The sequence below is a fragment of the Engystomops pustulosus genome, chromosome 8, assembly GCF_040894005.1.
Source record: "Engystomops pustulosus chromosome 8, aEngPut4.maternal, whole genome shotgun sequence".
Taxonomy (NCBI): domain Eukaryota; kingdom Metazoa; phylum Chordata; class Amphibia; order Anura; family Leptodactylidae; genus Engystomops; species Engystomops pustulosus.
The window spans coordinates 4,716,173-4,728,205 of NC_092418.1; the positions used below are offsets into that span (position 1 = coordinate 4,716,173).

The window sequence follows — 12,033 nt, forward strand, 5'->3', positions numbered from 1 at the left end:
GTGTCTCAGTATAACAGAGGACCTGGCAGATGATTGCAGGTGTCTCAGTATAACAGAGGTCCTGGCAGGTATTTGCAAGTGTCCCAGTATAACAGAGGACCTGGCAGGTATTTGCAGGTGTCCCAGTATAACAGAGGACCTGGCAGATAATTGCAGGTGTCCCAGTATAACAGAGGACCTGGCAGGTATTTGCAGGTGTCCCAGTATAACAGAGGTCCTGGCAGGTATTTGCAGGTGTCCCAGTATAACAGAGGACCTGGCAGGTATTTTTTGAGGTGTCCCAGTATAACAGAGGTCCTGGCAGGTATTTGCAGGTGTCCCAGTATAACAGAGGACCTGGCAGATAACTGCAGGTGTCTCAGTATAACAGAGGTCCTGGCAGATAATTGCAGGTGTCCCAGTATAACAGAGGACCTGGCAGGTATTTGCAGGTGTCTCAGTATAACAGAGGTCCTGGCAGGTATTTGCAGGTGTCTCAGTATAACAGAGGTCCTGGCAGGTATTTGCAGGTGTCCCAGTATAACATAGGTCCTGGCAGGTATTTGCAGGTGTCTCAGTATAACAGAGGACCTGGCAGGTATTTGCAGGTGTCCCAGTATAACAGAGGACCTGGCAGGTATTTGCAGGTGTCCCAGTATAACAGAGGTCCTGGCAGGTATTTGCAGGTGTCTCAGTATAACAGAGGACCTGGCAGGTATTTGCAGGTGTCCCAGTATAACAGAGGACCTGGCAGGTATTTGCAGGTGTCCCAGTATAACAGAGGACCTGGCAGGTATTTGCAGGTGTCCCAGTATAACAGTGGTCCTGGCAGGTATTTGCAGGTGTCTCAGTATAACAGAGGACCTGGCAGATAATTGCAGGTGTCTCAGTAGAACAGAGGACCTGGCAGGTATTTTTTGAGGTGTCCCAGTATAACAGAGGTCCTGGCAGGTATTTGCAGGTGTCCCAGTATAACAGAGGACCTGGCAGATAATTGCAGGTGTCTCAGTATAACAGAGGTCCTGGCAGATAATTGCAGGTGTCCCAGTATAACAGAGGACCTGGCAGGTATTTGCAGGTGTCTCAGTATAACAGAGGTCCTGGCAGGTATTTGCAGGTGTCTCAGTATAACAGAGGTCCTGGCAGGTATTTGCAGGTGTCCCAGTATAACATAGGTCCTGGCAGGTATTTGCAGGTGTCTCAGTATAACAGAGGACCTGGCAGGTATTTGCAGGTGTCCCAGTATAACAGAGGTCCTGGCAGGTATTTGCAGGTGTCTCAGTATAACAGAGGACCTGGCAGGTATTTGCAGGTGTCCCAGTATAACAGAGGACCTGGCAGGTATTTGCAGGTGTCCCAGTATAACAGAGGACCTGGCAGGTATTTGCAGGTGTCCCAGTATAACAGTGGTCCTGGCTGGTATTTGCAGGTGTCTCAGTATAACAGAGGTCCTGGCAGATAATTGCAGGTGTCTCAGTAGAACAGAGGTCCTGGCAGGTATTTGCAGGTGTCCCAGTATAACAGAGGACCTGGCAGGTATTTGCAGGTGTCCCAGTATAACAGAGGACCTGGCAGATAATTGCAGGTGTCCCAGTATAACAGAGGACCTGGCAGGTATTTGCAGGTGTCCCAGTATAACAGAGGACCTGGCAGGTATTTTTCGAGGTGTCCCAGTATAACAGAGGTCCTGGCAGGTATTTGCAGGTGTCCCAGTATAACAGAGGACCTGGCAGGTATTTGCAGGTGTCCCAGTATAACAGAGGACCTGGCAGATAATTGCAGGTGTCTCAGTATAACAGAGGTCCTGGCAGGTATTTGCAGGTGTCCCAGTATAACAGAGGTCCTGGCAGGTATTTGCAGGTGTCTCAGTATAACAGAGGTCCTGGCAGGTATTTGCAGGTGTCCCAGTATAACAGAGGACCTGGCAGGTATTTGCAGGTGTCCCAGTATAACAGAGGTCCTGGCCGGTATTTGCAGGTGTCTCAGTATAACAGAGGTCCTGGCAGGTATTTGCAGGTGTCCCAGTATAACAGAGGACCTGGCAGGTATTTGCAGGTGTCCCAGTATAACAGAGGACCTGGCAGGTATTTGCATGTGTCCCAGTATAACAGAGGTCCTGGCATGTATTTGCATGTGTCTCAGTATAACAGAGGTCCTGGCAGGTATTTGCATGTGTCTCAGTAGACTGTATATAACAGAGGTCCTGCTTCCAGGATAGACACATCACTTTGCACTATGGAGATTTTGGGACTCATCCCCTTCGCAGTCGGATTAATGATTGAGTCTCTGCTGGGATTATCTATGAACATCTACATCCTGCTGGTTTATATGGGAAACCTAAAAAATGGACTCTCCCTGGGTGCATCGGATAAGGTCCTCCTAAGCAAGGTTATGGTCAACATCTGTCTCCAGCTGATGGAGACCACACAAGGGGTCATCTATGTGTTTTCCCCCAATTTGTTTTATACTCATGAAATTCTTCTCTGGTTTGTGATGGGAAATTTGTTCTTGAACAGTTACAGCTATTGGCTCATCGCTTTGCTCTGTGTCTACTACTGCGTCTCCATCACCACCTGTGGTCATCAGACCGTGGTGTGGCTGAAGAGACATCTGCCATCCCACCTCTCCCATGTCCTTATTGCTTCAGGATTTGGGTTATTTGTCGTAAGTTTTCCAAATATTTGGTTTTGTGCTATAAATCCTACGGGGAACACAACGTATCAATCCATGTTTCTCCGAGGGCAATTCATCACAAACGAAGCCTACAGAGCATCATCTGTCACCCTGGGATCCTTCTTACCTTTATTCGTGGCTTTCATCTCCACGGCCATCACCTCGTGGTCTCTTATAAATCACATGTGGACAATGAAACAGAATAACAGAGGATTTACACATTCAAAATTCCAAACTCAACTCAACGCTACGAGAACCATGATCCTGTTTCTCCTCATTGCCGTCATCTACAATGTGATACTAATATATTTTTTCCGCCTCCCTTCCAGCGTCTCTGATGATGCGATTTTAATGATCTGGTATCTTATTGTCTCATATCCAATAGCTGAAGCCATCATCATCATCCAAAGCAGCAGCAAACTAAGGAGGAACCTTCTAAGGAGGAACCTTCTAAGGGGAACCTTCTAAGGAGGGACCTTCTAAGGGGAACCTTCTAAGGGGAACCTTCTAAGGAGGAACCTTCTAAGGGGAACCTTCTACGGAGGAACCTTCTGAGGAGGAACCTTCTAAGAGGAACCTTCTAAGTGAAACCTTCTAAGGAGGAACCTTCTGAGGAGGAACCTTCTAAGGGGAACCTTCTAAGGGGAACCTTCTAAGGAGGAACCTTCTAAGGGGAACCTTCTAAGGAGGAACCTTCTGAGGAAGAACCTTCTAAGGGGAACCTTCTAAGGAGGAACCTTCTGAGGAGGAACCTTCTAAGGGGAACCTTCTAAGGAGGAACCTTCTAAGGGGAACCTTCTAAGGAGGGACCTTCTAAGGGGAACCTTCTAAGGAGGGACCTTCTAAGGGGAACCTTCTAAGGGGAACCTTCTAAGGAGGAACCTTCTAAGGGGAACCTTCTAAGGGGAACCTTCTAAGGAGGGACCTTCTAAGGGGAACCTTCTAAGGGGAACCTTCTAAGGAGGAACCTTCTAAGGGGAACCTTCTACGGAGGAACCTTCTGAGGAGGAACCTTCTAAGAGGAACCTTCTAAGTGAAACCTTCTAAGGAGGAACCTTCTGAGGAGGAACCTTCTAAGGGGAACCTTCTAAGGGGAACCTTCTAAGGAGGAACCTTCTAAGGAGGAACCTTCTAAGGGGAACCTTCTAAGGAGGAACCTTCTGAGGAAGAACCTTCTAAGGGGAACCTTCTAAGGAGGAACCTTCTGAGGAGGAACCTTCTAAGGGGAACCTTCTAAGGAGGAACCTTCTAAGGGGAACCTTTTAAGGAGGAACCTTCTGAGGAGGAACCTTCTAAGGGGAACCTTCTGAGGAGGAACCTTCTAAGGGGAACCTTCTAAGGGGAACCTTCTAAGGAGGAACCTTCTAAGGAGGAACCTTCTAAGGGGAACCTTCTAAGGAGGAACCTTCTGAGGAAGAACCTTCTAAGGGGAACCTTCTAAGGAGGAACCTTCTGAGGAGGAACCTTCTAAGGGGAACCTTCTAAGGAGGAACCTTCTAAGGGGAACCTTCTAAGGAGGGACCTTCTAAGGGGAACCTTCTAAGGAGGGACCTTCTAAGGGGAACCTTCTAAGGGGAACCTTCTAAGGAGGAACCTTCTAAGGGGAACCTTCTAAGGGGAACCTTCTAAGGAGGGACCTTCTAAGGGGAACCTTCTAAGGGGAACCTTCTAAGGGGAACCTTCTACGGAGGAACCTTCTGAGGAGGAACCTTCTAAGAGGAACCTTCTAAGTGAAACCTTCTAAGGAGGAACCTTCTGAGGAGGAACCTTCTAAGGGGAACCTTCTAAGGGGAACCTTCTAAGGAGGAACCTTCTAAGGAGGAACCTTCTAAGGGGAACCTTCTAAGGAGGAACCTTCTGAGGAAGAACCTTCTAAGGGGAACCTTCTAAGGAGGAACCTTCTGAGGAGGAACCTTCTAAGGGGAACCTTCTAAGGAGGAACCTTCTAAGGGGAACCTTTTAAGGAGGAACCTTCTGAGGAGGAACCTTCTAAGGGGAACCTTCTGAGGAGGAACCTTCTAAGGGGAACCTTCTAAGGGGAACCTTCTAACGAGGAACCTACTAAGGAGGAACCTTCTGGAGAAGGTCATCAGTAGAAAAAGAATAAACATGGGGACTCGGACTTAAAAGCAATTTCTCTTGTGAAGATTCTGAATAGATGATTATGAAACCTGAGGGACCATGTATATTCAGCTTCTCCATGGGTCCAGCCCACTCTTATCTGTAGTAAGTCAGAGATGTAAGTCAGTATTTTGTTTGTTCTACAGTGGTAATTATCAACCCCATCAGCTCACATTGTAGTCTCTTTTACAATTTTACCAGTTTACGCCCCCCTGTACGTCCCCTTATGTTTCCGATCCCCCTCTGTTTCCCTTTCACCAGGGATCATATATTTCGACCTGGGGGTTTGTCACTTCTTCTGGAAGCTTCCATTGTCTCGCTGTGGGATGGAGACCACCATGTACCCGATCAATGTATCTCAATCTTGTATGTAGAATTGTCTTTGTGTGTTAGATATTTTTATTAATAGTAATATAACAACAATTATATAGAGATCTGTATTTTGTTAGGGAAGGTTTATCTTGATAAAATTATCTTGATTTCTCTTTATATGTTTAAATGCAGTTTTTGTGCTTTCGAAATAAAGATCATTGGAGCCATTATGTGTCCGTGTATCTGTATAATGGATGTGTGTATGGATTTGTGCAGTATTTACAGATTTTTTTTACGTTTTTTCCCCTTACAGTAGCAGAGGACACGCCCCTTTTTGGCTTGCGCTTGTGTTTGGCTCTTTAGCCTCTTCCTACATGAGGAGGGTAAATACAAGTCCAACAGAGGGGACGCGGTGCTGGATGAATCACCTTAAATGTTGTTACAGGAGTAGAGAATACAGTAAGATAAGTGGTAAATCTGCCTCAATCCCGTTATCGCCCTTCACGGTATAAAAGGAATTTGGAAGAATCTTTGAAAATTCTTGACATGAAGGTCTGCAAGTCTTTAGGAGTCAAGAAAAAGTTTCATTGTAGTGAATAGAGGGAGGATCGGGGTTAGTGATCGGGTTTACATTCTCTACTACAGGTGATAATGTACAGATACATAGGATAATAGACTGTTTGTAAGAGGTCGTATAGGACCAGCCCCCGTCACCCACAGGAATAGACCCCAGAAGAATTACATTGGGGCTCATTTACTAAAGGTCCGAATTAAGCACTTTCGCCAGGTTTCCCGAATATTTCCAATTTGCGTCGAATTGCCCCGGGATTTTGGCGCACGCGATCGGATTGTGACGAATCGGCGCCGGCTTTCACGTGACAGAAATTGGGGGGGCGTGGCCGTCAAACAACCTGATGGATTCGGAAAAAACACGGAATTTAAAAAAGAATTTGTATCGCAAGATCAGCACTCACATACACCGGGACGAAGAAGGTGAACTCCGGCGGACTTCGGCGCAGCAGCGACACCTGGTGGATATCGGGCGCACGACCTTAGTGAATCCCGGCAGAACCTGAATCCACATCCGACAACGCACCGCTGGATCGTGAATGGACCGGGTAAGTAAATGTGCCCTATTGTCTTCCTCTGAACCTTTAGGACTCAGCACTGAGTCAGGACCTACTGGAGGATCCTCGGCTGCTCTGCTGGTCCAGTCCAACGCTGAAGGATTTTTTAACATAACAGGGGATTAAATTGATATTTTTTTAGATATATAAGTTTAGAAATTGGACTTTGCCACTTAAAACTTTTTATTTGTCAAAAATATGTGCAGGATTATTGTGCAGCGGGATGAGGGGTTCCAGGACACAAACTTTGCTTCACTAATTAGGATCCATAGACTTGTCCAATACAATTCTGTGCTTAGACTTTCTTACACTTCCCAATCACCACATAAGACGGGCCAGGGGGATAAGGCCAAGTACTGAGGATGAGGGGGTGCAATGCGACGCCTGCTGGACTGTGGGGAATGCATCCATGGAAGAAGTTTGGATCCCAACGTCGTAATAAAATGCTGAATGCTTCTTTATAAACATCATAGACTGGAATGCACCAACGTGTTCCTCATGACAAGAGTTGGGTGCTGCTCAAAACATGGCGAAGTCTACCTACCGCTCTACGATGTTCTTAAAGAAGCAGAAATAAAGATTCAGCATCAGGCTCCAGGCCTCTTCAGCATCAGTAGAGATAGTTGGGTGGTAGATGCCTCCAGACTGGACGGATGGTTTTTCCATGTAACAAAAAACTGACCACAATTTTAAAAGCAAATTAGGAGATTTACATCACGAAAGACGGGAGTTTATTCAGTGGAGAGAAAGCAAATAGTCGATTTAGCTAAATACCATCTAATTTCCATAGGAAAATCATGTAGCTGTCAGCATGAGCACAATCCTACAGTAAGTACACGGCCCCGACCATGGCCCCATCCAGTGCAATAACTCACAACTGAACCCGAGGTAAATTCTGAGTGTTTGATGCCAATTCATTGGATCCTGGACCATCTGTGATGCCCGAATGACCATAGCAGCTGATAATTGATCAATGATAGTTATTAATTAGGTTCGGGAGAGAAAGACTCCCCTCTCATAATAACTCCTTGTCATGATGTGTGCTAACTGCATTGTAATATAATATATATGACTTGAGGCTAGACCTGGTGGTGGAGTCTACAGCCGTGGACTTCCTGGTATCACCGGCTGTAGACTCCACCACCAGGTTTAGTCTCAAGTCATATTCATTACAATGCAGATAGCACACACCCAACAACACCCTGACAATCAAACACTCAGAACCAGTTTCCTTCCATGGGCAAAGTCTCCTGAAAAGACAGCAACCAGTGACAGCAGAACTCTGACCAATAACAGAAGGTATAAGTTATCACTAGGATGTGGTGGTCTTTGTTGGTGGAGTTCTAGCAGTACAGTAGGTAGATAATTGGTCAGGATGCAGAGTGAAGATGCTAATAAATACTGTGACCGCTGGACCTTGGCTGGTCGGTGGTGATGACCCATTCGGAGCCATAGTATGTGCACATAGGTAGCAGAACGATAGTGGGAATGAGGAAGAGGAGGTCCATAATGAAGACCTTGACAATGATAGACTCAGAAGAACATGGGGCGAGGAGCAGAATGCTGGGCATGACATATGGAGATCTTCAGGGATTATTGTTTTGCATCTTTACTCTTCTGTCTCCGTACTCATTGCATGGTCCTTTTGATGTTCTAAGTGACACCTGTTCTGTCCTATCAGCCTTAAGAAAATTTGGTTACAAACCAAACCTCCCTCACAAAGTAAAAACCAAATTTCTGACTGATTTCAACTTTAATGGTTTTAGCTGTGGCACATAAACTGCTGAACTTTCCTCAGAAACACGACCAGACGAAGCTCCTGACACTGGGACAATGACATGGTCATTATGGATCATTTTGGGTGTTGTCCTCATCACTTTGGTTTCGGGAGTCCTTTTGAATGTCACCATGGTTGTTGTTCATGCCAAAAACAGAAGGCAACGTCTGAGAACTGGAGGATATGATAAAATAGTCCTGACCATAGCTTCAGCCAACGCTCTCTTCCAGATCTTAGTCACTTATGGAGGAATATTGCTTTATTCTGGCGTCTTTCTCCTTCTCCCCGACATTGCGCTCTCATCATTTTTCTTCATGTTCTTGTCTTTTAGTGATCTTTGTTTCTGGAACACCTCTTGGCTCTCCATCTGTTACTGCTTGAAACTGGTCAACTTTCATCACCAGGTTAGAGATGTATAAAGATGCCTCCAGACAATGTCAGCAACTCGAGTGTCCACTCTTATAGTTTTGGCCTAAGCTTCTCTTTCATAGCCGTGAAGGTCATACTTGGCTCCTTTACGCCATTTCTTTTAACTCTTCTCTGTATCCTGCTGAGTGTCAAATCTCTCCTGAGACACATCTGGAGGATTCAGAAGAACTCGTCAGATATGAAGTCTTCTCAGCTTGAGGGACACATCCGTGCAGTCAGGACAATGTCTCTGCTGCTGGTCTTAGACCTGATTTCCTGTGTTATTGTAATGGCCACTATGTTGTTTTCGTTGAATGTTGGGGTTGTCCTAGGAAACCTTGCCTGGATAATGACATTGCTCTTCCCCTCCCTGCAGTCTGTGATTCTAATTACTGGAAACCCAAAGCTAATGAAAAGACAAAAATATCATGATAACATAGAAATTAACAAATGATCCCCCAACAACTGCAAACTGTACAGGGAAAGAGGATACATCCCCTCTTTGGACTCAATGGCCTCTCCCCTAACCAAAACAGCCCCTCAACCCCCGTTCTTGCACTGATGAGGAGCAAATCTCTGAAACATTGGCTGCACCACTGGATGTGAAAGCACAAAAATTAACAACATTTTGTGATTGTGGAGATTAGAGAACAATGTTGGTGCCGGGCTCATGAGAAGACATTAAGGTTACAAGTCAACGTGTCTATGGGTCTCCTAAATACTAACACAAACAACATTGCATAAGGGAATCTGTAGAAAACCCATACGTCCTAATCTCTAAACCTTCTAATCAAGATAGAGACCTCCAACTTTATATTGTGGAACAACTTAGATCTTAGACACAATCTCAACCCTAAACCTGATCCCTTAGGCCCTAAACCTAAACCCTTCTCATCATTTATTATAAAAAAAACCCCTACAAACTACACAGAGGTCTGTCCACCGTAAAGCTGCAGAACATAGAAAGCTATGAAGGACAACTCCTGGATGCATTAAACTGGCGGGTTATGGAAACGGTCTGGGCAGGTGGAGGACAACTCCTCGGGCAGAGAGGTAAAATACCCCTTTATGTATTGATAATTTATGAGGTTGATATTGAGGATGATGGTGGTTTCTGGAGACTGCTGGTGCTGGTAGAGAAATAAGAAAACCCCTCTGGTTATACAGTGATCGAGGATTGAGGCAATAAAAGGAGTGAAGCTCCTGGAGGTGGACATGGGACAGAATGATAAGGACGTCCTCCGCACTATGGTGCTACTGTTATCCCACTTCTTCCTGGACTGTAGGGTGATGGTTTATCCAGATCTATTTTAAAAAACATAAAACACCAGATGCTATAGATTACTAGCCATTGCCCCCCCCCCCTCTTTCCATAGACTATCAACGGATCAATGGGTGTGGACAGGACCATTAAATGTAGGAGGTAATAGGAGCAAATAACGGGAGTCTATTATCTCTGATAGAACATGGTACAAGGTTTTTATACCTTTATATAAACTTATAGGTGTTTTAGTGGGTTTTTAAATGTTTGGCTGTAATGGACGGATGAGACCGGATAAAGCGATACTTGACCTACGGCTTCCATCGAGTCATTTCTTGCTTTTTCATATAATTTCCCTGCGGTAAGAAAACTGTAAACACAATATACAAATACCAGGGATTTGCATCCAATGTGTGGACATCTCTCCTGGCGTCTTCCAGTCCTTCATCCATTGACCTCCAGAGACCATCCATCAGGCCATCATGCTGCTGTCAGTGAGGATTGTCAAGGCAATAGTTTTACTAACCACAACCGTATCTGGGCTCTTCATGAACTCATCGATAGTCGCTGAATACGGCAGAACCTGGGGCCGGATATATCAACCAGTGGAATACATCATCTTCTCCACAGCGGTCACCAATGTCCTCCTGCAGTGCTCCGTCACACTTGATGGCTTCCTATATGTCTTTAATAGTTATCTGACCTTTGTAGAAGAAGTCTATGTGATGGACTTTGCAGTTCTTTACTTTCTCATAGAGCTGAGCTTCTGGCATGCCGCCTGGCTCTCCATCTACTACTGCCTGAAGCTGGTCAACCATCACAATCACTTCTACTCACAGATGAAACGTCACTTCTTCTCCTGTATCCCTGGACTCCTCATAGGATCCACCATTGGCTCTCTTCTAATCAATGTCCCGTTTCTGTGGACTCTACAGATAACGGTTCTTCCCAATGGGACGGATTATAAGTTTAATATGGTCCAACCACACAAAATCTTTAACATGATATTCGGTTGCCTTGTCCCCTTTCTTGTAACGTTTACGTCTATTGTGCTGAGCGTCTGTTCCCTCCTGAGCCACGTCCTACGGGTAAAGAGAAAGGAAAGTAACTTCAGGAGGCCTCAGCTAAAGGCCCACATGGGAGCGGTGAGAACCATGGTCACCCGCCTGATCCTAGACCTCATCTTGTGTTTGGTATCTGCCGGTTTATTGACGTCACAGTTGACTTTGGGTTTGGTGGTTGACACGGCCTGCTGGGTACTCGTAATGTGTTACTCTACTTTCCAGTCCATCATCTTCATTCAGGGGAATGCAAAGCTCAAAACAAAGTTATTTACTTGTAACATGATGAAGTGATATAGAAGTAGGGAGAGATGTTCTATTCTAGACTATAATGTATGTATGTATTATAATCCAGCTGTAATGTGTGTAATATAGAGGCGGTGAGGACGGCACAAGTCCATGTTCCCTGATACAATATACGGACCTCAGCCCTCATGTTCCTCCTATGTCTATGTAGAAGGTGCATCTCTGTGAGGCCAACCATGATCTCCCATGGAGTCACCATCTACAATTGTCTCTCCTTTTTCGGGGTCATAATTATTATTACAATTATTAAGTTTCATCTATTTTTATGAGTTTTGGCAACTTTCCCCACAGCAAATACACAAGTTTTCTGTGTGTAAGAATAAGTTATACAATTTTCCAATATACTTTCTGCATCAATTGAATTTCAATTATCAATGTGGGTCATTGGGGCCCATTTATTTACTCGGTCCTGTCGCGATCCAGTGGCGTGTTCTCCGACGCTGATTTGGGTTCTGCCGGGATTCACTAAGGTCGTGTGCCCAATATCCATCAGGTGTCGCTGGTCCGCCGGAATCCACCTTTTTCATCCCGGTGCCTGTAAGTGCTGATCTTGCAACACAAATTCTATTTTTTTTTTTTTTTTTTTAAACTCAATTTTTATTGAAGGTTTTGTATTTTACAAGTGACAAATAAATGCAGTTATGTTAGCATCATATAACAGTGTTTCATATTTCTGTACTGGACTTTACAATCAATGGTTATGCATTCTTAATCGACTTACAGTATATGAGTAAGTTATGTTCAGCTAAGTTATTATCCATTTTGCCAACAATAACAATTTTAACAGAAACAATGACAATAACTACAACTACAGTCTTCACGGTGAATGCATATTAATAACATTTAGTGTTATGCATAATCTTCACCATAGAGAATCGATTTGGGCTCTTGAGATATAGCATGGTGGTCCTTGAAAGTTATCATCCATCTTTATATTTTATTCGGATAAGCCCATTCTACATGGCGAAAGGTTTGGGTATAATGATAACCAATCGTCCCAGTTTTCCT

At 44.8% G+C, this 12,033-nt stretch overlaps 2 protein-coding genes across 2 annotated transcripts; both read left to right on the forward strand.

Moving 5' to 3' along the window:
* Nucleotides 1-2,214: 2,214 nt before the first annotated feature.
* Nucleotides 2,215-3,120, forward strand: LOC140075650 (taste receptor type 2 member 40-like). Its single transcript, XM_072121785.1, has one exon. It carries the CDS (start codon nt 2,215-2,217, stop codon nt 3,118-3,120), a length of 906 nt encoding a protein of 301 aa, XP_071977886.1.
* A 7,020-nt stretch (nt 3,121-10,140) lies between these two features.
* LOC140075654 (taste receptor type 2 member 40-like) lies at nt 10,141-11,013 on the forward strand. The gene has a single exon (XM_072121795.1). The coding sequence runs from the start codon at nt 10,141-10,143 to the stop codon at nt 11,011-11,013; it is 873 nt and encodes a 290-aa protein (XP_071977896.1).
* The last annotated feature ends 1,020 nt before the right edge of the window (nt 11,014-12,033 follow it).

Excerpts from the sequence above, each read along its gene's own strand:
- LOC140075650 (XM_072121785.1), top strand. The coding sequence starts at position 2,215 with ATGGAGATTTTGGGACTCATCCCCTTCGCAGTCGGATTAATGATTGAG.
- LOC140075654 (XM_072121795.1), top strand. The coding sequence starts at position 10,141 with ATGCTGCTGTCAGTGAGGATTGTCAAGGCAATAGTTTTACTAACCACA.